Here is a 26,456-nt window from a genome sequence, read left to right as displayed (position 1 = left end):
CAGAGGGATGCAGCACTCTTAAAATTGCAAAGCTTCTGAAGCGTGATCATCGAACAATCAAGCGTTTCATTCAAAATAGTCAACAGGGTCGCAAGAAGCGTGTGGAAAAACCAAGGCGCAAAATAACTGCCCATGAACTGAGAAAAGTCAAGCGTGCAGCTGCCACGATGCCACTTGCCACCAGTTTGGCCATATTTCAGAGCTGCAACATCACTGGAGTGCCCAAAAGCACAAGGTGTGCAATACTCAGAGACATGGCCAAGGTAAGAAAGGCTGAAAGACGACCACCACTGAACAAGACACACAAGCTGAAACGTCAAGACTGGGCCAAGAAATATCTCAAGACTGATTTTTCTAAGGTTTTATGGACTGATGAAATGAGAGTGAGTCTTGATGGGCCAGATGGATGGGCCCGTGGCTGGATTGGTAAAGGGCAGAGAGCTCCAGTCCGACTCAGACGCCAGCAAGGTGGAGGTGGAGTACTGGTTTGGGCTGGTATCATCAAAGATGAGCTTGTGGGGCCTTTTCGGGTTGAGGATGGAGTCAAGCTCAACTCCCAGTCCTACTGCCAGTTCCTGGAAGACACCTTCTTCAAGCAGTGGTACAGGAAGAAGTCTGCATCCTTCAAGAAAAACATGATTTTCATGCAGGACAATGCTCCATCACACGCGTCCAAGTACTCCACAGCGTGGCTGGCAAGAAAGGGTATAAAAGAAGGAAATCTAATGACATGGCCTCCTTGTTCACCTGATCTGAACCCCATTGAGAACCTGTGGTCCATCATCAAATGTGAGATTTACAAGGAGGGAAAACAGTACACCTCTCTGAACAGTGTCTGGGAGGCTGTGGTTGCTGCTGCACGCAATGTTGATGGTGAACAGATCAAAACACTGACAGAATCCATGGATGGCAGGCTTTTGAGTGTCCTTGCAAAGAAAGGTGGCTATATTGGTCACTGATTTGTTTTTGTTTTGTTTTTGAATGTCAGAAATGTATATTTGTGAATGTTGAGATGTTATATTGGTTTCACTGGTAATGAAAAATAATTGAAATGGGTATATTTTTTTTTTTGTTAAGTTGCCTAATAATTATGCACAGTGATAGTCTTCTGCACACACAGATATCCCCCTAACATAGCTAAAACTAAAAACAAACTAAAAACTACTTCCAAAAATATTCAGTTTTGATATTAATGAGTTTTTTGGGTTCATTGAGAACATGGTTGTTGTTCAATAATAAAATTAATCCTCAAAAATACAACTTGCCTAATAATTCTGCACTCCCTGTATAACTGAAAGAGTCATAGGTAAGGTAAATATCTATTTTCTGAATTGTTTATGCCAATTAATCAGAATCGAATTGACAAGTAGAATGGATAAGAAAGCCACATTAAAACACCACTGTGTGTGTCTTCAGCTGCTCCATACCCTCTGAGGACATTTTTCAGAATATGTTTTACCCTTATACTTGTTTAATGTTACTAGTAGTACCCAATTATCAATTCTCGTAGACACGGCTTGTCATTCTATACATTATCATATCTCTAAAATGTGCCACATTCAAAACAGAATTAAATTGCAAAATATTTATGATAAGATTAAATGTGTTCCATCCTAGTAAGTGGATCTTCTAGTACATAAATCACTCATGCCAGTCACGATTTATTACGGATGATTGATTGATTAATGCTTTATTGTTGGTCAGTTTGAATCACTACAAAATATTAAATACAATACAATCAAAAGATTTCATGGATTTCAAGCAAACTGTATTCCATTTCTACTTCTAATTTATACTATTACTTGCCTAAGAAGACTTGCACTATCAAAGGCCTTAAAATATTAACCATGCCTCAAAATGGAATGTAATGGGTAACAAATAACGGCTGTGTGTGCCATCAATGGATATCAATTCAAATGAGTTAAACTTTGACAAGAGCTGAATCAAACTGAAACTCAAAGAACATCAGAGGGTATATGAGGAAAGTTGCTTCTAAATCTTTTTATTGGGGATTTCCATTAGCCTGAGATCAAACAGGATGGAAAGCCTCATAAACATAATTCACCACCTTAACTTAATTCCACTTTCAGCACACAGTGTGATTAATATTCCTGTCTGGTACTTGCACAGTGATTTGTCTCTAGCAAAGTGTGAAGATATTTTTTATAATACACTAAGGGGGTCATTCCGACCCCGGCGGGCGGCGGGCACCGCCCGCCGGGCGTAAACCGCCCAAACACCGCACCGCGGTCAAATGACCGCGGCGGTGATTCTAACTTTCCCGCTCGGCCGGCGGGCGATCTCAAGAAGATCGCCCGCCGGCCCGGCCGGAAAGCCCCTGCAAAGAGGAAGCCGGCTCCGAATGGAGCCGGCGGATTTGCAGGGGTGCGACGGGTGCAGTTGCACCCGTCTCGATTTTCAGTGTCTGCAAAGCAGACACTGAAAATCATTATGGGGCCCTGTTAGGGGGCCCCTGCACTGCCCATGCCAGTGGCATAGGCAGTGCAGGGGCCCCCAGGGGCCCCACGACACCCGTTCCCGCCAGCCTCTTCCTGGTGGTGTAAACCGCCAGGAACAGGCTGGCGGGAAGGGGGTCGGAATCCCCATGGCGGCGCTGCTTGCAGCGCCGCCATGGAGGATTCCCTGGGCCAGGGTAAACCGGCGGGAAACCGCCGGTTGCCCTTTTCTGACCGCGGCGGTAAGAATTGCCCATGAAGCACCGCCAGCCTGTTGGCGGTGCTTCCGCGGCCCTCTGCCCTGGCGGTTTCAAAATATAAGAAAATTACAAAATAAAATAAAAAGAAAGAGAAGGAAAGGAAAGTAACCTGGCATAAAAGGAATAGTGTGCAATTGCCTAGAAAATTTTTAAATTGCCTAGAAAGTTTTGAAATTGCCACTTTGTGCACAGTAAAATCATATTGGACCAACCATTGACTCTCTCAGTAATTTCAAGCTGGAGTTCTATCTATTGAAAAAGAAGCCAGCTGGACCTAAGAAATCTGAATTCGTCACTCGAAATGATGATTTAAAGTATAAATTATGTGAATTCAGAGACACAATAATCAAAGTGACCTGGTTTTCCAAATGTTTCTTATGACTGGTTCAAGTAACAGAATTAAGAGGACTTAGAAAAGTATATGGAAGAGTCACGATAACAATAGAATTAGAAAAGCAGTCAAAAAAAGCCAAGTAAAAACATGTAATGTCAAGAAAAAAGCCAAAGAAACAAAAAGCAAAAACAGCATAAAGATAATATGAAGCCAAAAAGTAAAGACAAGTAGTAAATATCAAAAGAGAAAGAACCCACGTACAGAATAGGAGATTGCAAAGAATATGCAACATGAAAGGAAAGCCAAATATAGAACCAAATCAGATGTAAAAACAGAAAGATAAGTAGGGAAAGCAAAAACCATATAAATTAAAGTAAAACATGCATAAAAATGAGCAATGTAGGAAAGGAAATCACCTATTTTAATCTTAATGCTTTTCTGTTTTATTCTGTAGGTGTTACAGTGAAATCGAAATAAGAGAAAAATAGTGGATAAAACAGTAAGAAGAAAAAGCAGATATCATGTAAGAGAAAAAGTAGAAGTGAAAAACGTATAAAAGGATACTCCTCTTCTGCCTGCTGCCGGTCCAGGACAGTGTTCTCCAGCACCCTGGTCGGCTTCCAGTCCCAGTGTTCACTGCACCTGACTGCCTGCATCTGCAGAGAGAGGGAAGCTGTGTCATCATGCATAAAGCCCTGGCTCAGCCCCAGCAGTGAGGAACTCGTCTTCTGCCTGCTGAGCAGCTAGGACAGTGTTCTCCAAGGCCCTGGTGGGATTTCCAGTCCCAGGGTTCACCGTGCCTGATTGCCCACAGCTGCCGACAGCGGGAGGCTGTGTCATCACGCATAAAGCGCTGCCTCGGCCCCCACAGCGTGGGACTCCTCTTCTGCCTGCTGCTGGTTCTGCTCAGTGTTCTTCAGCGCTCTGGTGGGACTTCCAATCCCAGGGTTTATCGTGCCTGATTGCCAGTAGCTGCTGACAGGGGGATGCTGTTTAATTGCTCATAAAGCGGTGCCTCTGCTTTCGCAGCTCTGGACTCCTCCTCTGCCTGCTGCCGGCCCAGGATAGTGTTCTCAAGAGTCCTGGTAGGACTTCCAGTCCAAGGGTTCACAGTCCGTGATTGCCCACAGCTGCTGACGGGGGAGGCTGTGTCATCGCGCATAAAGTGCTGCCTCTGCCCCCCAGCTAAGGACTCCTCTTCGGCCTGCTTCTGGGCCAGGTTAGTGTTCTCCAGTGCCCTGGTGGGACTTCTAGTCCCAGGGTTCACCGTGCCTAATGGCCCGCAGCTGCTGACAGAGGGAGGCTGTGTCATTGTGCATAAAGCGCTGCTTCTACCCCCGCAGCACGGGACGCACCCGGGCGGGCCTGTCGGAATCCTTCCGCAGCTGGACAAGGTTCGGCTGGGCCACCCCCCTGATTCCTGCTGCGGAATAGGGGTGAGTGCTCTCAAGTTTTGGTTTATTGTTTGCTTTTGATTGACATACAGCGCCCTACAATGTAGCAGATGACAATTAAGTTTACTCTATTAATGCTGACATTATAAACTTATAAGTCACCCTTGGGAAGAGAAAATGTGCTAGAGGAGCCCTTGATAATTCATCATCTCATAATACCACTGCAATAGACTGGATTTTGAAAAGGGCACGCAGGGTGGTTGCAACGGTGATCAAATGACTAAGAAAAGATTATCTTTGAGCTCTAGTACACCTCCACCCCTGCCTCTCAACTCCACAGGAGCCAGTCCCTTATCCACCATAGTTTTTTTGCCCACCAGTGAATTAATCCGGGCCCAAGCTCACATTCAATGTATACAATATATCGCTCTCTCTGATGAGGGATGCATTGTGAAGAGTTGTACGGCTATGCCGGTTTCCAAAAAAGCTAACGGCTGTTCTGTTACACTTCAGTGAGGTTGGCATACAAGCTGACTTAACTATGAATTTCCCATCTCCGACCACCACAAAAGTGATCAGATGGAAGGAGAGGACCCTAGCCCCCATTGGTTGGCCCACATAGTGGAATCATTTGGGGCTAAAGTTAAAGTCACTTTGGTCCTGATTTTAGAGGGCCAAGTGCCACTTTAGCGCTGCCTTAGCATCATTTGTTTCATGGTAAGGCGGCGCTAAGGTGACAATTTACCCTTTGCCAGATTTGCAAAGTGGCGCAATGCATGCATTGCGCCATTTTGTAACCCTTTGTGCTACATTATGCCTGCACCAGGCATAATCTATGCAAAGGGGATGTTCCTCCGTTAGAGGGGCTGAAAAATGGCGCAAAAAAATATAAGAGATTTCTTTGCACCATTTTCTTCAGCACTTTTAACGTCTGCTCAGAGCAGGCGTTAAAAGGGGTCACACCATTGTTTACAATGGGCTCCATGTACTGTTCAGGGTTAGCGCCAACATTTTGCTGCTAACACTGAACAGTACATCAATAGCATCAAAAATTTCACTTAGAAGATGTATAAAATATTTTTGCGATAGCAAACAGCCCAAGGGGCCGTTTGGGATCGCAAAAATGCATTTTGGTATTTAACAAGTCCAATTTGTGATTCGGTAACTTGTTACCGAATCGCAAATTGGATTTGCGACTGCATACCATTTTGATATTAGGAAGGGGCGTGTCAAGAGTGTCGCTTCCTAATACCGAATCGCAGAGGTACGTGATTGCGGTCGCAAAACAATCGCAGTTACCACCAATTTCCCTTTGTGAATGCATGCGAAAACTGTTTTTAATAGCAGACAGTGGCCCCTCCGACCACTGCATCCTCTTAAAAAATGAAGAGAAAACTTTTAATTTTTCATTTTTAAACACATCCTGTTTTCCTTTAAGGAAAACTAGCTGCATTTAAAAAAAATATATATTGCTTTATTGAAAAGCAATCTCAGACATGGTGGTCTGCTGAGCCCCGCAGGCCACCATCCCTATGATTGTAGCCATTTGCAATGGCTCGCAAACTGCGACCTACCTCATGAATATTCATGAGGTAGGTACATTTGCGAGCCCTTGCGAATCGCAGTATGAAACTCCTGGAGTTTCATACATTCCATTAGCGATTACTTAATTGCGATTTGCTAAAATTCGCAATTAGGTAATCGCTATTGTGAAGAATGATACATCTGGCCCTTACTGTCCAAACGGTCTAATAACTGATTGCTAGTGAAGAAACATCCTGTGACTGAACTACCCCTGCCTCTTCTCCATACGTGGCCATCCTGACCGGGGTCCCATCGTTACGAGACAATCAGAAAGAGTCCCATGAAGACCTAGTAAACAAGATGCTATACTGGCTCACAAGGAACAAAAACTGTTTATTGTCAAAGGCGAGCAACGTTTTTGGCAGAGGGATTGTGTTGTTATTAATTTAAGGAGCCCACATTCGGTTCACAGGTTGGTCTCAGTTTCTGTGTGGGAAACAGCAGATGGGATGGGCACCAGCATACTCCCCTTAGGTTATTTTTATAAACCCAGTCCCTTGAGTTTGCATGACCAGTTTGATATCAGGAAAAGTCCTACTCTGGCCCCAATAACTACGCACACCTTTGGTGAGCGACAATGCAACCACGTGGGTTATAATATTCCTGTCTTAAACAGGTAGTCCTCTCTTGATGGGAAAGATTGACCCAAGGCTGCAAGGGAGAACTCTAGCCCTGTCCTGTCTGACCAACTTACCCACAGGCCATTCATGGCGAGTAGTCTACAGGAGGGCAGGGGTAGAGTGAAAAGTATGGATCGCCAATTTGACGGGGAGGTGATCCCGGCAGGGTCTTGTCTAGGTCTGTTGAATTGTGCTAATTTTTAGGTGGAGCATGGCAGCGCGCAAGCGCTGCTTTTCCGACATGTTGGTATGTAGCTGGGCTTTTAACCACGCCCATCACTATCACTCGTTCATAGGCTTGCCTTTCAAAAATCCTTTGTTTTCATTGGTAAATGCTTTACATTTATTCCTCCAAGGCCATCGACTGTGTTACATTAAAAATGGCACTTTTGCCAATAACTTTGGCTGCGAGCGAACTTCTTTTTCCTTATGTGTCGCTTCTTGGCGCACACGCTCATGGCGGCGGAGGCGCTTTGAATCCGCTCGCTTATGTCAACTATTTTACTTTTTTATTTTCAATTTGTGTGGCAAGAAAAGTCCAGTTAGGAATGTCAACGCTAACAGCTCTAACTCGAGCAAACGCACAACCCATTGCATTGCAGATGCTTGTTATCTAATGGCATCGCTTGACCCAGAAATCCGTATCAATTTAATGTATGGGGGAGCCAGGACCTGCAGCATATTAGCCGACCATGTATCAAAAATAACTCCATAGACAGCAAGTGATCTGTCAAGGAGCTCTAATAAGACAAGTTCTACTGTTGTTAGAAAGGAGGGGGAGCAGCAAGAGAGAGGGATTTGTTTACATCCACTGCCCTGGCAGATATACCGGAGGCGTACCTAGGGGAATTAAATACTCCCATCCCCGGGCTCATTCCCCTCTTGCCTTTGCTAAAGGTTTTGTCATGGAATGTGCCTGGGTTGGGCTCTAAATTAGATACCGCCCAATTGGAGTAACTTTATAGACTCACACAATCTGTGTCTCTTTCAAGAGACCTGGCTCACTAGAAAGGCACAACGTTCAACCTGTGTAACCTTCAGTCAGGGAGCAATCACACAGGTAAAGGGCAAACCATCAATAGGGACTTACAATATGGGTCAGTTCAACCCTGGGATGTGCCCCTAGGGAAATCATGTTGGCTAACGAAGACATATTATATGTTAGTTTAACTTTTTCCCCTACGTTGGTCATCTATGTCTATAATGTCTACCTTAGGCCTGTTGGGCATAAAAGGTAATCCTCAAGTATTGAAACCTTGTCCTCACACTTAGCATCCCTACCGGAAGCTACATATAAAATCATTGGCAGGGACTTTAATTGCCAATTTGAGCCCCTTCTTAATCGTATAATGACCGCTCGCAGTAAGAAGACAGTGTCTGCCATATCCCGAGTTCACAATGCCACCTATTAGAAAGTGGTCTCCCCTGGCCCTCCAACTGAATGCCTTAGTCTTAAACAACTGGGTCTGATCTTGTAATGGTAGAACCCCCTCGGATAAAGATGGAAAACATACTTTTAATCAGGCCTACTATACTAGTCTCATAGACTACTTATTGCTAGATGTGCATCTGTGGGGAAACCTCAGTGATATTATGATAACGCCTAGTCACGCCAGCGACCGCAATCCTTTAGTACCAACCATGACACTCCCAGAACATAAGGAGTTGGACAGGCATACTGATCCCCTGAACATGTTACAACTGTTATGAGAGTGGGTGGAGGACAAGGATATTCTCGCCCCACTACAGGCAGGCTGACGGAGGTTTTGTGGCAGCACCTCGACCACTGACCAGGTGTTCTGGTTAAAAATGTTATATTGGAAGATGGTGGCCCTAGCGGGATAAAGGCTCTCTGTAGTATTCGTGGACAATTGATCGGCCTTTGACTTTGTGCCAAGGAATATGCTGTGGGGAGTGCTAGCCAATATGGGGGTTCCACAATACTTTCTTGCCATGATTATTAGACTACACGCTCACAACTATGCCCAGGTCAGATGTGGTAGGCTGGGGGAAGTTACAGAGCTGTTTCCTGTCCAGAAGTGTGTGAGACAGGGCTATGTTCTTGCCCCCACCCTCTTCACTTTATCTGTGGATGATTTCATAGCCCATTTAAACAATGGCAAGAGCGATGCACCCAGGTTAGCTAATATAAAGATACCGGCCCTAATGTTTTCGGACAACATGATTTTTCTGTCTAAATCCCTGATGGGTTTACAGCAGACCCTAAATAGATTTAGTGACTCCTGTAGACAGAGGGGCTTTGAGAATAAAGTAGCCAAGATGAAACACATGGTGCTGAAACCTTGCCCGACTTCTAGATCTCGTCTACTTTGAAGGGGCCCCCCCTCCCTTGAACATGTTTGGACAATAGAATATCTTTGGATCACACTGACTGAGCAGTTTCAATGGACCGCACAAATTTCCAAGCGGAAACTAAAAATGGAGCATTATATTGGGGGGGGCTGATGACAGTACAGCAAGGTTCCTACTCAAGGTCCATAGCTCTGGTGATTCAAGAGTACAAACATCAAGCCTGGGGGCTGCACTTTATGGGGCTAATCTATAGAGCCACAAGAGCGCAAAAGCCCTTGTGACAGTACAGAATCATTTTTCGAGAGAGTTACTAGGACTCCCAGTTAGCACGCCGCTGCTCCTGCTTAGGTTAGAGGTCGGGCTCAAGCCAATCTACAATGAGGAAGGGATTAGACTCATTCTCTACTGGAGAAGGATTTGGAATACACCTGAATTGCAGCCTTATCGGCAAGAGTTAGAAGACATAGTCAATTGAACTGTGTCCAGGAAACTTGTCTGGATCGAATATGTCAGGGATACATTATGGAAAATGGGTAATGAAAGTTTGTGGATATACCCTAAGGGGGCTTATGCCTTGATTTCAAAAGCAGCCTTGAACAGAAATTATGTCCAGCTTAGACTAAGTACCACTCAATCAACACATAGGCTAGGTTCTCTAACCACTTCATTTATTTGGCTGAAGGACATCTACAAACCAGAATAATATTTAGATGAGATAGCCAAGATGTTGTATATTTAGTTCAGGTTTGGAACTCTACCGCTTAATTCCTTCACTGTTAAATGGGAAGGCACTATTAGATCTACTGAACAGGTTTATGTGTCCTGTGGAATGGACTTGGAATCAGTGACTCATTCTTGTCTCCTCTTTTGCCCTGCCTACAAGACAGAAAGTTTGAAATAGTTGGCTCCAATCTGTAGAACCTTGGGTGTTAGGCGGTTTATGGACGCCCACAGGATTTTGCACTTTGACACCAGTCTATGAATAGTCTTTGCAGTATCAAGGTTCCTATATTGTATGCAGCGCATTAGGCACAAATACAGATTAAGGTCCATGCATGCAACTGAGATCGAGGGTGCTCTGGAGATTATACATTTCCAACATAAAAACTGTCTGGCACTGCATTAACTGTGTCGCCTGTACCTCGCATTTTATATCTCTTTGAACAAAAAAGAATATCAAGTCTATGGGGATAAATGTTTCATCTTGAGTAAAGTGAGACAAAACTGATCCAACGGTGGGAGGGGTTACTTTAGTGATACAATGAAGTTTGTGTAATTTATAAAATAACGCTCCAAACTGTATTTTTTAAAACTTTTTTATCATGATTGACTGCCTCTCGTTTTTAATTATAATAAATAGATTTAAGTAGTTTTCATATCCTATTGTTGTCCTTTTTATTCTATTAGCCTGTACTTTTTAAGGCTGTTCGCCGAAATAAGGATTATAACTTACTGATACAGTATATGAAATATCAGGAACAGAAAAAAATAAACATTGTGAAGAAAAGCCAAACGCAGACAGCACATAAATAAGAGTACAAATGTGTTGCACCACACTGAAATGAGTTTAGTTGTACAAAGATCCAAGACACATTCCCCTCATTTGCTTGATCACTTGGCTTGTAACTGAAGCTAAAACTTTTGTTGAAGCTGTATTCAAATGCACCCTGTTATAAGGCACCTTTTCTAGACGTTAGCCTCACAACTAGAACGATGCTCAAACCATGTGTCAAAACAACCCGTTTATTTGGAGACCTCGACTTAAGGGTTTACAGCAACATATCAAATGTGTTAAAAGTAAGGGAAAACTTGATCTAGTTGGATTTCTTAGAAACAGTAAAAAGGACTCACATACTGGTAATGCCAAAGTTATAATCGTAAAATTGCAATTTCATCCACACGTCTTATTGTGGAGTATTTTAAGATTTCCTATATAGCCTTAATCTATATTAACATGAATTGTTACTACGAATTATTTGCTCGACATGGTTCCAAGACCAAGCTGCCTCCACCTATCTTCGTAGGATACTAATAAATATAGGGTATAGTAGCTTTTGTCTCTTACTGAGGAGAGAGTGACAGAGATGAAATGCTGGGAAACATGCTACTCTAAGGGACACTAACTATACTGAAGACTGTGAGGTATGTAGCAGGTACGTAAAAATGTATAACATGACTTAACAGCCAGGCATCATACAAAAAGGGCAACAAAAGGTCAGATAGGGACATTAATAAATTAGGATTATTTGATAAATATTGTTTAGGGTGTGCATTCTCTTAATTCGCTTAATATTTCTGATTGCTTAGTTATCTTCAATTATGGTGATAATTGAAACTGTAAACACTATTATATACAACAAAGGTGCAAGAACTTATCTAACAAGTCTGTATTTCTCGGAATATCTCCAATATTCCTATAAGTGTAACCCACAAGAGAAAGTTGGGAATACCTGCCTGTTGTCATTTCTCTGCAGAGACCAAGGCTCTTTACACGTCTCTAGGGGCTAAGGAAAACCAACGGGGTGAGACACCAAAAAAATGGAGGCACACTATATTAATGTGCATTGATCACATTCCATATCTTCAAATTGATATAGAGTCTGTAGCCAGATACTTGCCTGCCCACCCGTGCCATTTATATACTGACGAAAACAACAAACATTGAAACTATCATCAACACAGCTCATATAATAACACAAGATGCAGGAAATAAGCTCAACTGAGGCATCATGAGCAATACTCAGGAATAAAAATAAACAACAGACGGTACAACTTAGACCTCACAGAGAAAGACAAAAAACACTGTTGGATGACGTTTCAATGAATTTATCTTAGACACTGGTAAAATACCCTTGGCAGTGTATCAACCTACATCAGACCCAATTAACCTAATAAGGACAAGCAGGAATTGGAATACAAATGCTGTTGGGTAAACGTCAATATAGGGAAGCCATAATGGGAAATACATAGACAGAGAAATTATAAATCATATAAGAGGTCAAACAGTGAAACAGTCCGTGCACATTTCTGAATTAGATGAAATAAAAAAATCTATCATTTTCTATTAACTGACTAGCGAGGAAGTCAAAATCAAATGGCTTTGCACAATGTAATATCAATAAAGTGGCCTAAAGATATTTTGTAGTGAATAATTTTTAGCAAAGTGATCAAACAGAATATTCCCCAAAATACCCAATATCCTGGAGGCTTCACACCCACACAAACAAATATGACATGGCAGAACCAGTAATCAATAACAAAGCATCAATGGTCTTGGTAGAGCCATGTAGATCATCTTTCCACCAAGCGACTCTTGTGACTGAAATCAATGATGTTGGGAAATGGTCTCTTCTCCAGTTCTGCGCTTCCTAATTTACATAGTTACCAAACACTCCTTAATAATTCAAATGCAGGCCACAAACGCAATAGCCAACTATTGACATTTAAAATATGCAATAGTGAAGAAATAACTGAAATTAATGGGACCACACAAATTCAGAAAATAAAAAAGAGGGTGGAAGCACACTGCCTCAAGTCCCAGCACCCAGTTCGCTCCAATGCATCATGGAGTTGCGCTCTACTGAAGAAGGACAACTGTCCTGAAACACGTGGATAGATATAGACATCCCTGGCTGTACCAACAAGGGTGAAAAACTAAAGGTTCTCACTGAAGTAAATGTTATCATGCCTTGCATTTAGCATAATTCATTGGTGTGAGCTAAGTGTTAGGATGTGAGTCAGTGTGTTCCTACCCCATTTTTTTTTTTTAAAAGGAACTCGTGACTTAATGAGCTAATGATCCCTGACTGATGCACTTATGCCTAGTGAGTGGTACAGAGACCCGAGAAGACTTTGGGCACATTTCCAGCACCCCCAAAATGATATATTGTTCTCTACTAAAGAAGGACATCTATGCTGAAACATATGTCTAGAGATACAAAGCACTGGCTTTACCAACAAGGGTGAAAAATTAAAAACTGTCACTGAAGTAATCATAATGCATTGGCGCAAACTGAGTGCTGGGATGTGAGGCAGTGTGCTCCCACCCACTTTTTGTTTGAAATTAATAAATTTGAAAAACATCACTACCTACTGCACTGCCACAAGCAAGACTTGAGACCACAAGGAAGAGAAGAAACTAGATTAGTAATCAGCAGATAGAACCTCCTCAAAGTCTATAGCACAGCATTAATATCCCTTCACTAGTCTGAAGTCTATGAACCTACTATACATGACAGATGCTGGAACAACTGAAATGAGCTTTGGGTAGAGTACCATAGTGTATGCCTTATTATCCCTCCTATCTATTACTATTTTGGTAATTTGTATTTGTAAGGACCCATCCTACAAGCAACTGCACAACATAAGAAGAAATTCCAAATGAGTAATGATGAAACATGCACCCATTGCTACAAAGTGATGTTTATTAAAGCCAACATCACATATATAAATACTGAAATTGAAGGCAGGAATGTGGTTGGTACAGATGACAAGACAAAATAATGTATTTTACCAACAGAGACAAGACTAATCCTAGACCCAAACCACATTTTGTAAATTAGAAGCTCAAAAATCATAGGCACATTCTTTCAAAAGTTCATTCTCCCAAAAACCCAGTTAAGAATAACCACATAACCAACAAAAAGTTGATCATCCACCTTGAACTCTTTGGTTCGATAAAGGTAGAACGCCAAAGCTCTTTTTGGGTCCAGGCGGTGGAGTCTCTCCTCTTCCTTAGAATGATGTGAGGGTGCGTAAAAAGTAGGAAAGGTGATGGATTGGCCCACATGAAAGGGCGTGACCACTTTTGGAAAAAAGGAAGCCCTGGTGCGAAGCACTTCTTTTTCATGATAGAAGAAAGGTAGAGTGGCATAGATGACAATGCCTGCAGCTCGCTTACCTTGCAGGTAGGTGTAATGGCCACAAGGACGGCTGTTTTTAATGGTAAAAGCCCAAGAGGACAATTGTGAAGAGGCTCAAAAGGAGCACACATGAGAAATGTCTGAACCAAATTCCAATCCCATTGGGGCATGATGAATGATGATGGAGGAAACATGTGGGTAAGACCCTTAAGGATCCTACTAACTATAGGAGACTTAAACAGAGAGGGTTGGTCTTATAATCTCGTAAATGCAGAGATAGCAGACAAATTACCTTTGAGGGTGCCCAAAGCAGAGCCCTGCTGGGCCAAAGAAAGTATAAACAAGAGGACCTCGGAAAGAGGGGCAGAGAGGGGGGTCAAAAGACGTGGCTGTGCACTATGCCACAAATTTATGCCAATGACAGGTGTGTACCATTTTGGAGGAGGGACGTCTGGCTGCCAAGATAACATTACATACTTTGGGCGACGGTCAAAAGCTGTCAACTGCTGAGTTCATCCACTTTGGCATTCAGAGAGCCCGCAAGGTGTTGAACCACCTGGGAAATGCCTTGTTGCTCCAGCAATGTCTAAAAGCACAAAGCCTCCTGACAAAGGGTCCATGACCCCACCAGCCTTAGCTGTTGCAGTACCATAAGACAGTGGTGTTGTCCGTGAACACCTGCACTACTTTCCCTTTGAGAGAGGGAAGGAATGCTTTTAATGCCAGCCAGACTGCCCACAACTCCAAAAGATTGATGTGAAGCCCGGACTCCACCAGAGACCAGACGCTTCTGATCTCTGCCTCTCCCATGTGGCCGTCCCATCCCAGGAGTGACACATCTGTAACTACTTTCAGATCTGGTTGGGGAAGGGTGAGGGATCTGCCTCTGACCCAATTGCGGTTACAGAGCCACCACTGCAGATCTTGCGCAGTTCCGTCCAAGAGCTAGACCATGTCAGAGAGATTGCCCTGATGCTGCGCCCACTAGAACTTCAGGTCCCACTGCAGAGTCCGCATATGCCAGTTGGATGCAGGAGGCCATGAGGACCAGCAGCCCCACAGTCATTCTCACAGAAATCCAGGATAGAGGCTGAAACGTCTGTATCATAGCCTGAATATCAATGGACTCGCCGCTCAGGAGGATAAGCCCGAAACTGCTCCGTGTCCACTACAGCCACAATGAAAGACAGCATCTGAGAGGGAGTCAGGCGTGACTTCAGCAGGTTTATAGTGTACCCCAGTGAATGCAGGAGGTCGGCTGTAGTCTGCAAGTTGAAGATGACAGCCTGGGGCGAGCTTGACTTCAACAGCCAGTCATCGAGGTAGAGGAAGGCTGAAATCTCTTACCAGTGCAAATGAGCTGAGACCACCACCATCACCTTGGTGAACACCTGAGGGAACACCGAGGGACACTGGTAAGGCCAAAGGGGAGCACAGTGAACTGTAAATGCTTGTGGCCTACCGTGAACTGCAAGAAACATCTGTGGGCAGGCAAGACAGAAATATGGAAATAAGTGTCCTGCAAGTCAAATTCTACAAACCCGGTCTTCTGGGTCCAGGGCAGATAGAACCTGTTCTTCTTGAGGAAGAGATTAAGTGGCCAAAGGTCTAGAATGGGGTGGAGGCGCATGTCCTTTTTGGACACAAGAAGGTAGCGGGAATAACAACTATGACCTGTTTTTGGCACAGGCACCCTCTCTATGGCTCCTTTGGCCAAGAGAGCAATAACCTCCTCACGGAGAAGTGCCAGGTGAGCCTCTGTCATCCGACTGTAGGATGGTGGCATGGATGGAGGGGCAGTCTCGAAGAGGAGGGAGTAGCCCCTTCAGACTATATGCAAAACCCACCTGTGTGATGTGATGGACGGCCAGCGGCACACAAGATGGCAAATCCTGCCTCCGGCTGGTCCCTGGTGGGGAAGCGTCAGATTAGGAAGGTTTGGAGGCTGCTGAAGATGGAGGGGGAGGGAGGGGTAGTGGGAGGCAGTGGACTAGTTGGACTGCTGGCTCCCTGATCCACCTGATCCACAAGGGCATTGGATCTCACATCCTGGGCCATGCAGAGGATGGGCAGCATGCGCTGCACAGTGACTGGAGGGGAAGGCACATGGTTGGGTGCCCTTTCATAGCCACTAAAGTGGAGAAAAGCAGACTGAGGGGGATAAGGGCAGCTGCAAGGCCCAAGATTCTGGCCATAGCCAAGTGCTCAAGCGATTGTCTGATTTGTCTTTGAAGAGACAGTTGCCACCAAAGAGCATGTTCCTAAGGGTGGATTGGACATCCCTCAAAAAGTCAGATGTCCTCAACTAGGGCATGGCATCTCAAGCCCGTTGATGCAGCCGATCTGCCTTGGGAATCAGTCATATCCAGCCCACATTGTACTATGAACTTCACTGCATCTCTCCCATCAGCAACAGCTTCAGAAAGAATGGTCCGGGCCTCGTCCAGGACCTGTGGCAGCACCTGCGCAACTGTGCCCCTTAAAGTATGTGTGTAACGTCCCATAAGGCCTGTGGTGTTCACAGACCCCAATTCCAGGCTGGAGAAAGAAAGCATCTTCTACCCAAGATGATCCTGCCTCTTGGATTCCCTATCTGGGGGTGTGAAGGGAATGTGCCTGGAGACGAGGGTGTTGCATCAGGAACACTGGGTCATTTGGAGAAGGTCTATGGCGGCGGGCGATTGTCCTGGTCACAGGAGCCCATGTGCTGGGTTTGGACCAGGTTCCCAGCAGGACACCAGTAAGGGCTTCATTAAAAGGTAAAAGGGGTTCAGAAGAGGAAGCCCGGGCCTGAAGCACCTCTATCAGGAGGTTAGTCCTGACTGCTACCGACGGGAGCTTGAGGCCCAGGACCTTGGCCACTCTTCGCACCGCCACTGAGTAGGACGCTCCCTCCTCCATAGCCACAGTAGGGAGAGAAAGCATGCCAGTGTCAGGGGAAGTGTCCAGAACTCTGGCCTCACCCAGGTCCATCTGCCAGGTGAGCCTCTGTCATCCGACTGTAGGATGGTGGCATGGATGGATGGAGGGGCAGTCTCGAATGGGAGGGAGTAGCCCCTTAAGAATATATGCAAAACCCACCTGTGTGATGTGATGGACGGCCAGTGGCACACAAGATGGCAAATCCTGCCTCCGGGCTGTATCATTGCTTTGATACGGTCGGCGGTGTTTTGCTGGCGTGGCAGTGCTGCTGTCAGCAGCGCTGCCTTACCGCCGTCCGCCGCCATGACTGTCGGCAGTGTGCCGCCAAATTCTGGCGGAATACTGTTGGCGGTCATAATACGCGTTGACAGCTGGTAGCCATGGCGGCAGTATGTTGGCAGCCTTCGCCGTTGCGGTAGTCGGTCAATACAGCCAATGTTGTAATGAGGGCCTAAGTGTCAAACCTACTAGCATTCTGAAGCTGTCCGTGCAAATTGTGCTTATGATATTTCGGGAACATAATTATTTGCTTCATCATAGCTCTCATTCTCAGAAACCATGCCACATAGGTTATTCAAAGCCTGGGCTCTATCATGATTGCCAAGAGGATGTGTGCTGGTTGGCGCAGAGTGCAACTTCAGTTAAGGCTGTGGAGGATTCAGGTCAGACTTCAATAGCACTATAGGTTGTATATTGTGGTCCGGCATCAGTTCTGTTGTGAACGGGCTCGGTACAAGGGATGGTGCCAGATTCAAAGCAGGCAGTAAAGTCAGTGCTAGACCTGATGTTGATCCAAGGTGCACAGATGGCACGGAGGAAGGACCCAACAAGAGAAATCCGACTGAAGACCTCTATGGTTACTCAGGTACAAAGCACTGCCAAACAGAGCTGATAAAGTTTTGAATATCCACATTACACCCTTCCTGAAGGCTTCTGCTTGCTGCAATGTCTCCAGCAGGCCTGGGAAGTTAGGCTGCATCCGGACCAGTGACAGGAATAGAACCTTCTTTTTGACTTTGGCTGGTCATGGAGCAGAGTCTTCTTGTGCTTGTGCGTTGTGTTCCTAGATAGCATTCAAATTAATCTGGGTGCAGTCTCCCCAGGCTCTGAAGTCATAGTCTGAACATAGGCACCACAGACTTTGTGGGGGTCAGTAGCAGATACTTGTTTGTGACAGTCCCTCCAAAGTTTAGACTCAGTTGCTTTAGGAAGTGACATTTGTAGGAAAGCAGCATCTTTCTGGTATAGTTGCCCTCACTTTTTACCTGGTGACAGCACTTAAGACTGTAGTACACTGGGATCCTGCTAACCATGACCCAAGTGTCAGTGCTCTCTCCCCTAAGTTGAGTTGGTAAGTAACTTTTACACCCCACAATTGGCATACTGCTGCACCCATGTAAGTCCCTAGTATATGGTACTCAGGTACCCTGGGCATTAGTACACTAGGGGTCCCCCGTGGGCTGCAGCATGTACTGTGCCACCCATGGACCTTTCCATGCATCTTTCACCATAGATATAAGGTTTGCCTTATATCATGGCCACTGCACTCTGACCCTATAAGTCACCCGTAAGGTAGGCCCTTCAGCCCAAAGCAGAGTACATGATCTTCAGTGTGAGGGTACCCCTGCATGAGCAGAGGTGCCCCTACAAACCCCTGACTCCAATTTCTGGGCTTTGTAAGTGTGGTGGAGCCATCTTAATTTATGTAGTGGACACTGATCAACACAAGATGTCCAATTACCTAATGGTTTTACTAACCATATGCATGTCTGGCATTAAACATGTTGGAATTATGCAACTACACCAATTCCAGTGTTAGTTTCATTATACCATGTACTCTGGGGATTCCAAAGGGATCCCCTATATCTGTCTGTATAGCCTTGCGGGACATGGATGCCAGTCCCCCCTCAGACCCAATGTTATCCTACGGACACTGACCCAGGGTTACAACTCTGCACACGAGCTATGCCTTTACTTACTTGTTGCTAAGTATATTTATGTATGCTCATATCTCCGGTTCGGAGATATACCAAAGTTAGTTCTAAAGTGTGTGTCACAATAAATATAACATATTTTGTTAACACTGGTGTGGTTCTTTCCTGTGTGTACATCACTGATTGACCTGTATGGTATTTGCAACCCCTTTACACCCTCCTGGATAAGCCTTAGCTGGTCTTCACAGGTACCCGTTTAAGAGCTCTGGTTATCTAGAACCTCCTACACTATCACTAAGGGTTCTCTGGGCTCAGTACAGGGTGCCTCACTCATAGGTGTACACCATATGCTGAGCCAGCCTCCTACAATATTACCCTTGTATACTGGGCATTTTTTAAAGAAAACTCTGGTCAAAGACCAAGAAGAGGCCCCAAATCCACATTTGAAGGCGCAGAAACTAAGAAACGGATTTTAACTCAAGTGCGTGGCGCATACAGGTGGCTCCAGGCTTTACATCAGGAACTGAACTGCATCAACATAGAGCCGGTTTACACCACCTACCACTACACTGAGATACTGCTGAAAAGTTTTCAGATCCAATCTGATGTCTGAGGACTATTCACAAGGGGCTGAATCTGCAGTTAGAAGTATTTTACAGAAATATTACCCACCTGTCTAATCTAGATATTTAGTATTACTATATTATGTAAACAATATTTTTTGTAGTTTACATCGTATGTAAACTCACTATATAGTACCTCATTATTTTTGCTGTGATATTTGAGTACTGTGATCTTTTATGGCAATATTATGTCACATAAGCTGCTGAACGCACAGTCGATTGCATCCAGGTGTGACTCCTAAGCCCTACACTGGTGTCAAAAGTACAATGGAAACAGTTGTATGAATCTGGGCCTGCATGCAAAACATATGTTGCTGTGTCCTTTCCATTTTGTATCATTTAGCCCAGTAAAACTGTGAGGTGTTCTGGGTTGGCCAGCAAGATCTTGCTGGAAAGGGTGTACCTGCCCAAAAGGCACATCCCATTCATAAAGCTAGACTAGCTGAGGAAAACATTTTCTTGTTGAAGGCATTATTACACACTGACTATCTCGGTGCGGTTTGTGGAGGCTTGGGGGTTGAAGGAAAACCATTTGGGCTGACTTTACTCATGGATTTCTGCACCACAACGCTTTCAGATGTTGGGATTTTCACAAAAAAACGAAGGCCAACAGGGGCTGGTCTGTGCTATCTGGCTACAGGTTGGCTGACCGAAAAGCCTGAGCATGGCTTAGACTAGGTGGCCATGATAGTGCCCAAAAGGACCTTGTTAAATAGTAATCTGGCTCAGATGAACTGGACCTGGTTGAAGACTTTCAGTCAATGATAGACTTTTCATCCTTGGCGTGGTCTCCCTTAACATTTTGCCTCTGTTCCCCAGGTTGTTGATGTGTGCTGGACTCTGATTTTGCTATTTGTTTTACTCTGGGCACTTCACCACTGCTAACCAGTGCTAAAGTGCAAGTGCTCCTTTACAAAATGTGTATGTGATTGGTTTATCCGTGATTGGCATATTTGATTTACTAGTAAGTCCCTGGTAAAGTGCACTAGAGGTGCCAGGGCCTGTAAATCAAATGCTACTAGTGGGCCTGCAGCACTGGTTGTGCCATCCACATAAGTAGCTTTGTAATCATGACTCAGACCTGCCATTGCAGTGTATGTGTGTGCAGTTTTACCTGTAAATTTGACTTGGCAAGTGTACCCACTTGCCAGGCCTACGCCTTCCCTTTTCTTACATGTCAGACACCCCTAAGGTAGGCCCTAGGTAGCCCCAAGGGCAGGGTGCAGTGTATGGTTAAGGTAGGACATTTAGTAATGTATTTTTTATGTCCTGACAGTGAAATATTGCTAAATTCGTTTTTCACTGTTGCAAGGCCTGTCCCTCTCATAGGTTAACATGGGGGCTACCTATAAATCTGATTAAAGTGTAGATTCTCTTTTGGAGCGGATGGAAATGTGGAGTTTGGGGTCCCTGAGCTCACAATTTAAAAATACATCTTTTAGTAAAGTTGATTTTAAGATTGTGCTCTTGAAAATGCCACTTTTAGAAAGTGAGCATTTTTTTGTTTATACCATTTCTGTGACTCTGCCTGTTTGTGGATTCCATGTCTGGGTCAGTTTGACAGTTGGGCTGGTTGCACCTCACACTAGACAGTGACACAAAGGGAGCTGGGCTGTAGCCTGCATATCCTGATGAGCCATCTGTGCTAGGAGGGAGGGGAGGATTGGTCACTCGCACCTGAAAGGGCTGTGCCTGCCCTCACACAATGCAGTCTCCAACCCCCTGGTGAGTGTCCTGCAGTTGCTGCTTATGCCAGAGTAAGAGGGCAAAGACTGGACTTTGTGTGCCTTCCATCTTGTGAAGAACTCTCCAAGGGCTTGATTTAGAACTTGCCTCCTGTTGTCTCAGGGACAGCAAAGACTTCTCTCTGCCACCACCTGGAGTCTCTGGAGAGACTCCTGCTCTAACAAGTGGTGCCCTACCCAGTCCCTGGGCCCTTGAAAGGAAAGCTGGTGGAAATCCAAGGAAATCGACTTCGGACGACTTCGGACCAACGCCGCTGCTGAATCCGGTGACGCTGCCTGCACCTGACGCCGTGACCTTAGCTGGAACGCAACGAACTTCGCAGGCCCGACGCCGCTGCAGCCCCGCTGAAGTCCGCGACTCCGTGGAAGTCACTGCACCACGTCGTGACCGACGCCGCTCGAAGTGCACGGATTCAACATTTCGCACCGCCGCCGCGATCCCCGATTTCGTGCATCCACTTGTTTTCACTCTTCACCAAAGGTACGGTACTTGGGGGTCTACGCGACTCCGTGTCCGGCGCCGCTGATGTTGGCTTGTTGGGAACGACTCCGTCACGACGCCGTGTTAACATCTCATCAAAGCATTTTTGTTTCTAAGCGCTATTTTTTAGGTTAATCTTTAAAAATTCATAACTTGACTTGTGTATGTCGGTTTTTGTCGTTTTGGTCTTGTTTTGTTTAGATAAATATTACCTATTTTTCTAAACTGGTGTTGTGTCATTTTGTAGTGTTTTCATTAAGTTACTGTGTGTGTTGGTACAAATACTTTACACCTAGCACTCTGAAGTTAAGCCTACTGCTCTGCCAAGCTACCAAGGGGGTAAACAGGGGTTAGCTGACGGTGATTCTCTTTTGCCCTGACTAGAGTGAGGGTCCTTGCTTGAACAGGGGGTAACCTGACTGTCAACCAAAGACCCCATTTCTAACAGTCAATAATTGGGCTTGGGATTCAAGAGTATGCAACTGCAAATGGAGCACTTCTGATGCTCTGCTGAATATTACAGCAAACGAGGCACTTTTGTCAACTGATGGACAAAATGGTGTGCCCAGCTCTATCTCTGGTGAGTTATCTAGTCCACATGAATTTTGCAAGTCTATGTACACCCCTTCATTAAGGACTGAACAGTTTATTTGCCTCCTCATCTTTAATAGTGTTGTGAGGGACATATGCCCTGGATCACGATGGAGTTAAAGCGGTATAGGACCTCTAGCCTTTGGTAGTATTGGCATTGAGAGAGAAGCTGAGTCTAAAGATCTATCTGAACAATCAGTGGTTGGAACTTAGTTGTTTCACTGTGCAACATAGCCTGGTGTGGGCTGACCACTGATTAGAGTCAGAGACTGGTACTCGCACAGGAGGTATGGGTGCTGGCATGGAAGGAACTGGCATGAGCCTTGGCCGGAAGGGAAGTCTGGATCAAGTTCAGTACAGGCCCAGGAATGAAACCCAAGGGGAGGGCCCACTGCTGGAAGTTTAACTGGAGGCCCTTGTGAATCATTAGGGCCTGAAAGTGTATCAGAGGGAGATGGGAGCATCTGGCAAACTAACAGTATCGCCTCCCTCAAGGCTGCTATTTGCCTTGGGTAGACAACTGCCCAGGAAATGTGCAGCATGCCAACCAAATGCAGGACTGGCTAGAAGTCTGAAACAAATGTGTCCTTTAAATTTAGTTCTTGCAACTTGTCGTCAGACTATGCTTAGTGAGATGGGGGTCAAGTCTCACTTGGCTTTCTTGTGCCTATGGCGCATATTCAACTTTAACTTACTGAAAAACTTTGAGCAGACAGATTACCTTTTCTTATGCTCGAAAACATAAGAGCTTTGCCTCCTGCTCCCCAATCAACTTTGGGTCCATGAGGGGGGCACTTATTGCACAAATTTGATTTGTGACAAGAACCCAAGCACCATGAGCATATATATGGGTCCGTGACCGATGTCTGCTTTCTGTGATCGTGGCACAGCTTAAATCCTGTCATTTTTTACGAAGACCTCTCCCTAGCAAACTGTCTGTATTATTTTGGAGTCATCAGAAAACTGACAAAGCTTGGAGGAAACCTTTGGATCCGCCTCGGGGACACACAAAGAAATAAACAGTGTGAAGGGGTGACACATGCAGGCGGTTACACTTTATCCATGAAGCCATACAGCACCACTCACTGGAAGGCAGGAAGCATTGCCAAAACAATCTCCAGATCCAGCCTGCCACCTGGGAATATTCTAAAAGTGAGGAATCTGCAGTTAGACATATCCATCAGAAATCATGATTTTAATATAGGGAAGGTGCGGTGCACTTCAAAGACTTCACACGAACCATTCCTGAACGAAGAGGCAAGGCCGTTGTCATGTAAACCCTGTGCATGGTCAAAATTATTACAGCGGAAAATTACAGTCTACTAAATCAAACACAATAGATTGTGTACAACTGGTATTCACAACTCACAGACTTGAAAGTTCTTTTATTAAGCGTTAATGAACAAAAAAGGATTTTTGATGAAATAAAGTATTTGCGTAAGAGCACACAAACAGTGGTTTCACTTTTTACAACTCAGCCATTAAATTGGTATCTGTTTGTATATTTAATGCAAACGCTTTGTTTTCACCTCTTTGTGCATTTTCTGCAGTTTTTAAATAGCGCACACTCGACCCGTAGCAACTGGACTGCTTTAACTGGGCACCCGTTACATTACACCAGGTCACGTTCATTTTTTAAAGGCATGGTGATATTAAGATATTAAGAGATTTCTTAGGAATCACAGTGTACTGAGCCAGTGCCTCAAACCTGGTTCTCCAATTCCAAAATCAGCAGCTCCGTAATGTCAATTCTGAACAGAGGTGGAGTGGCGGGCAGAAACCACTCGAAAGCTTGGCTCGTTTTGGCTCCGGGTTCCAACGGGACCTCGTGATGAGTCAGAGCCGGGCTCCAGGCTTGAGCCTGGCTCGAGCTTTCAGTGGCTCGCCCACCTCTAATGGGCAATATGGCCTCCTATTCATAGGTCCTTGGGATATCATTACGTTGTCATTCTTTTGTGGTGTTTTATATAAGGCTGTGGATGAGTAACATAAAAAAGTTAATGTAGCTATTGTACTCTTTAAAAAAAAAAAATCAGAATTACCTACCACTAAGAGGACATGTATATTTGTTTCCCCTGATTGGTGCAGAAAGTACTTGCTTGGCGTCTAATGCATGCTTAAGTACGCTAGTTGTGCACACAGTTCACTACTAGTGATAGTTGTAAGTGTGTACTAGGCAACAGTATTTCACAAGATACCTCTGGACGCATTTAAAATAAAGTACTTGAGCAACAGACACATACTTTCCAGCTCAGAATATATGAGTCATGTGCACAGATTGTACAATTAATGGAGAGATATAATTAGCATGCAAACATTAACAGATTGCAGAAATGTTCCCATTCAGTCACGTAAAGACGTATGCGCATTATTTCCTGTTCAATGAACATACGCACTACTAAATTATAACAAATACATTATTTTAATCTTACATGAATGGGAAGAAAACGAGTAATGGACATAACGGATTCAATTTAAAATTATGCAGAATCGGATTTGTGTGTTGAATGAGTCAGGACCACAGTATCTAAAAAGGTGTCCAAAAGATGATGCAATGATTACCTCACAACATTTATACCTGGAGCAGCACACCATGATCGTGGTCAAATCAGCAATCAAACAATTATTCTTTCCTCTTAAAACTTCTTTCAGGGATGGCTCTCCCATTGGATCCCTTAATAATTTAATTAGGCTAAACTCGAGATGAAGGGGGTTATCTTATAATAGATTTTTTTCTGTTGTCTGGTAAAAAATATGCTCCTGGAGGCCAGACTTTCAATCTCTCATATCTAGAAATCCTCTGGCGCCCCTATTAGAGTTGTGGTGGGTGATGATTAGGTGCCTATGTGTGATGAAAAAACTAAAAGCTATCATCAATGATAAGATGATGAAATATTGCAAAATCTGAACCTGTGCAGAACTTAAGTCACCCGAGAGTATGGTACGAGTAAAGCGGACCACTGTAGTCCGAGGCTGTGAGCATATCTAGTCTGTTCAGAGACACATCACCCTAGATTCTGAAACCTGCGAGCCGGTTTGTAGGCGTTGTTACCTATTCACGCCTCTTTGGACTTGAGGCATAAGACCATTTCCATGAAAACTGTTTATTATGTTACAATGTGAAGCTTTCGCTTTTAAATACCAGACAAACTATTGTGCTTCTCGAAAAATGTAACCTTTCCTCTTGTTATTAAAAATCTGTATTTCAGACATGAATGCTTGTTCTAGCTTATTAGTTCTGAAACAGTTTAGCACTACATAAATGTTTCAATAATTTATTTGCTAAGATTTTTATGAAGCTCTGAGAAGCGTCATGATTGGCCGCAGGCAGGGAACCCGTGCCTGCAGTGCAGCGGAAAGTGGCGGTGTGCTTAAGGTAAGTTTCTTTTTTATATATATTTTTAATTTTTGTTTTGTTCCACCCGCCCTGCCACTTTGCCCAGTCGCCAGCTGCGACTGGCTGTTTCTAACTTTAAAGTGATTCAGGAAATTTCAGAAGCTTGCTAATTCTAGGATCAAATTTGTGAGGAGACAAAGCCCTGATTAACCTTTGTTAAAAACCCAAGCTGAGATTCACTTTATAAAAGAGTAATAGGCCACTGTGCTATTATATAAATGTTTGATATTATATTGATTGGAGGAGAGATGAGATAGAGATCTTAGTTTGGCAACAGAGTGGTTGAGTGCTTTGTAGGAGGCGCAGGACCAAGCAGATTAAATGCCAGGTTTGACCATATATCACAAGTAGGTGTATTCAGGGGTAGGCCTAATGGTGGAAGCAGATGGAGGTGAGAAGACTCGGCCCTATGACACCCCCCCACCCCCAAAATGTATCTGGGTGGGAAGAAAGGGGATTGGAGAAGGAAGATGAGGGAAGAGATGACAGGGAGGGTGATGCATCAAGTGGAGGAAATAAGTCAATAAGGAGTCAAAATGCGCACACGTCAGTTTAAAAAGAACAAATATCTAGGTAACAAATTCCCATGTTAACGGCGAATGCAGTGGTGGCTCCTCTTAAAAGGCTCGGGGGCAACGCGTTCTCTTGTTGTCTGACCCATTTGTTTACATTATATCAAGAGTGAATAATAACCTATTATTCACTCTTGGTATAATATAAATGCCGAGCTCCTTTGGGTCAGTAAACAGTATCTGTCTGATGGCTGGCGTGGGAGCATGTAGGTGCTTGAACCAGCCAGCCGAGAGAGATCACCAGAGCTGGAGAAATTCCATGCCTTGCTTTGGGGCCCTGGAGCACCTCTATACCACACCCATTTTGTGATGTGCTAAGTGTCACAGCTAGAGGTAGACCGGCGCTGCTGGCTTAAGGCCTGCAGTGG

General features: G+C 44.5%; 1 protein-coding gene across 2 annotated transcripts in view; it reads right to left on the bottom strand.

Moving 5' to 3' along the window:
* The window catches only part of OBSCN (obscurin, cytoskeletal calmodulin and titin-interacting RhoGEF), a 1,961,032-nt gene that overhangs the window by 809,959 nt on the left and 1,124,617 nt on the right, over positions 1–26,456 (bottom strand). Inside the window, exon 99 of one of the 2 annotated variants that reach the window (XM_069211034.1) lies at positions 555–562. The exons of the other annotated variant lie outside the window; for it this stretch is intronic. Within the exon in view, the coding sequence (XP_069067135.1) occupies positions 555–562 (8 nt within the window). The remainder of the gene's footprint in view (positions 1–554; positions 563–26,456) is intronic. 2 annotated transcript variants of the gene reach the window in all.

This window comes from Pleurodeles waltl, chromosome 10, assembly GCF_031143425.1.
Source record: "Pleurodeles waltl isolate 20211129_DDA chromosome 10, aPleWal1.hap1.20221129, whole genome shotgun sequence".
Taxonomy (NCBI): Eukaryota; Metazoa; Chordata; class Amphibia; order Caudata; family Salamandridae; genus Pleurodeles; species Pleurodeles waltl.
This window is presented reverse-complemented; position numbering and strand designations above follow the sequence as displayed.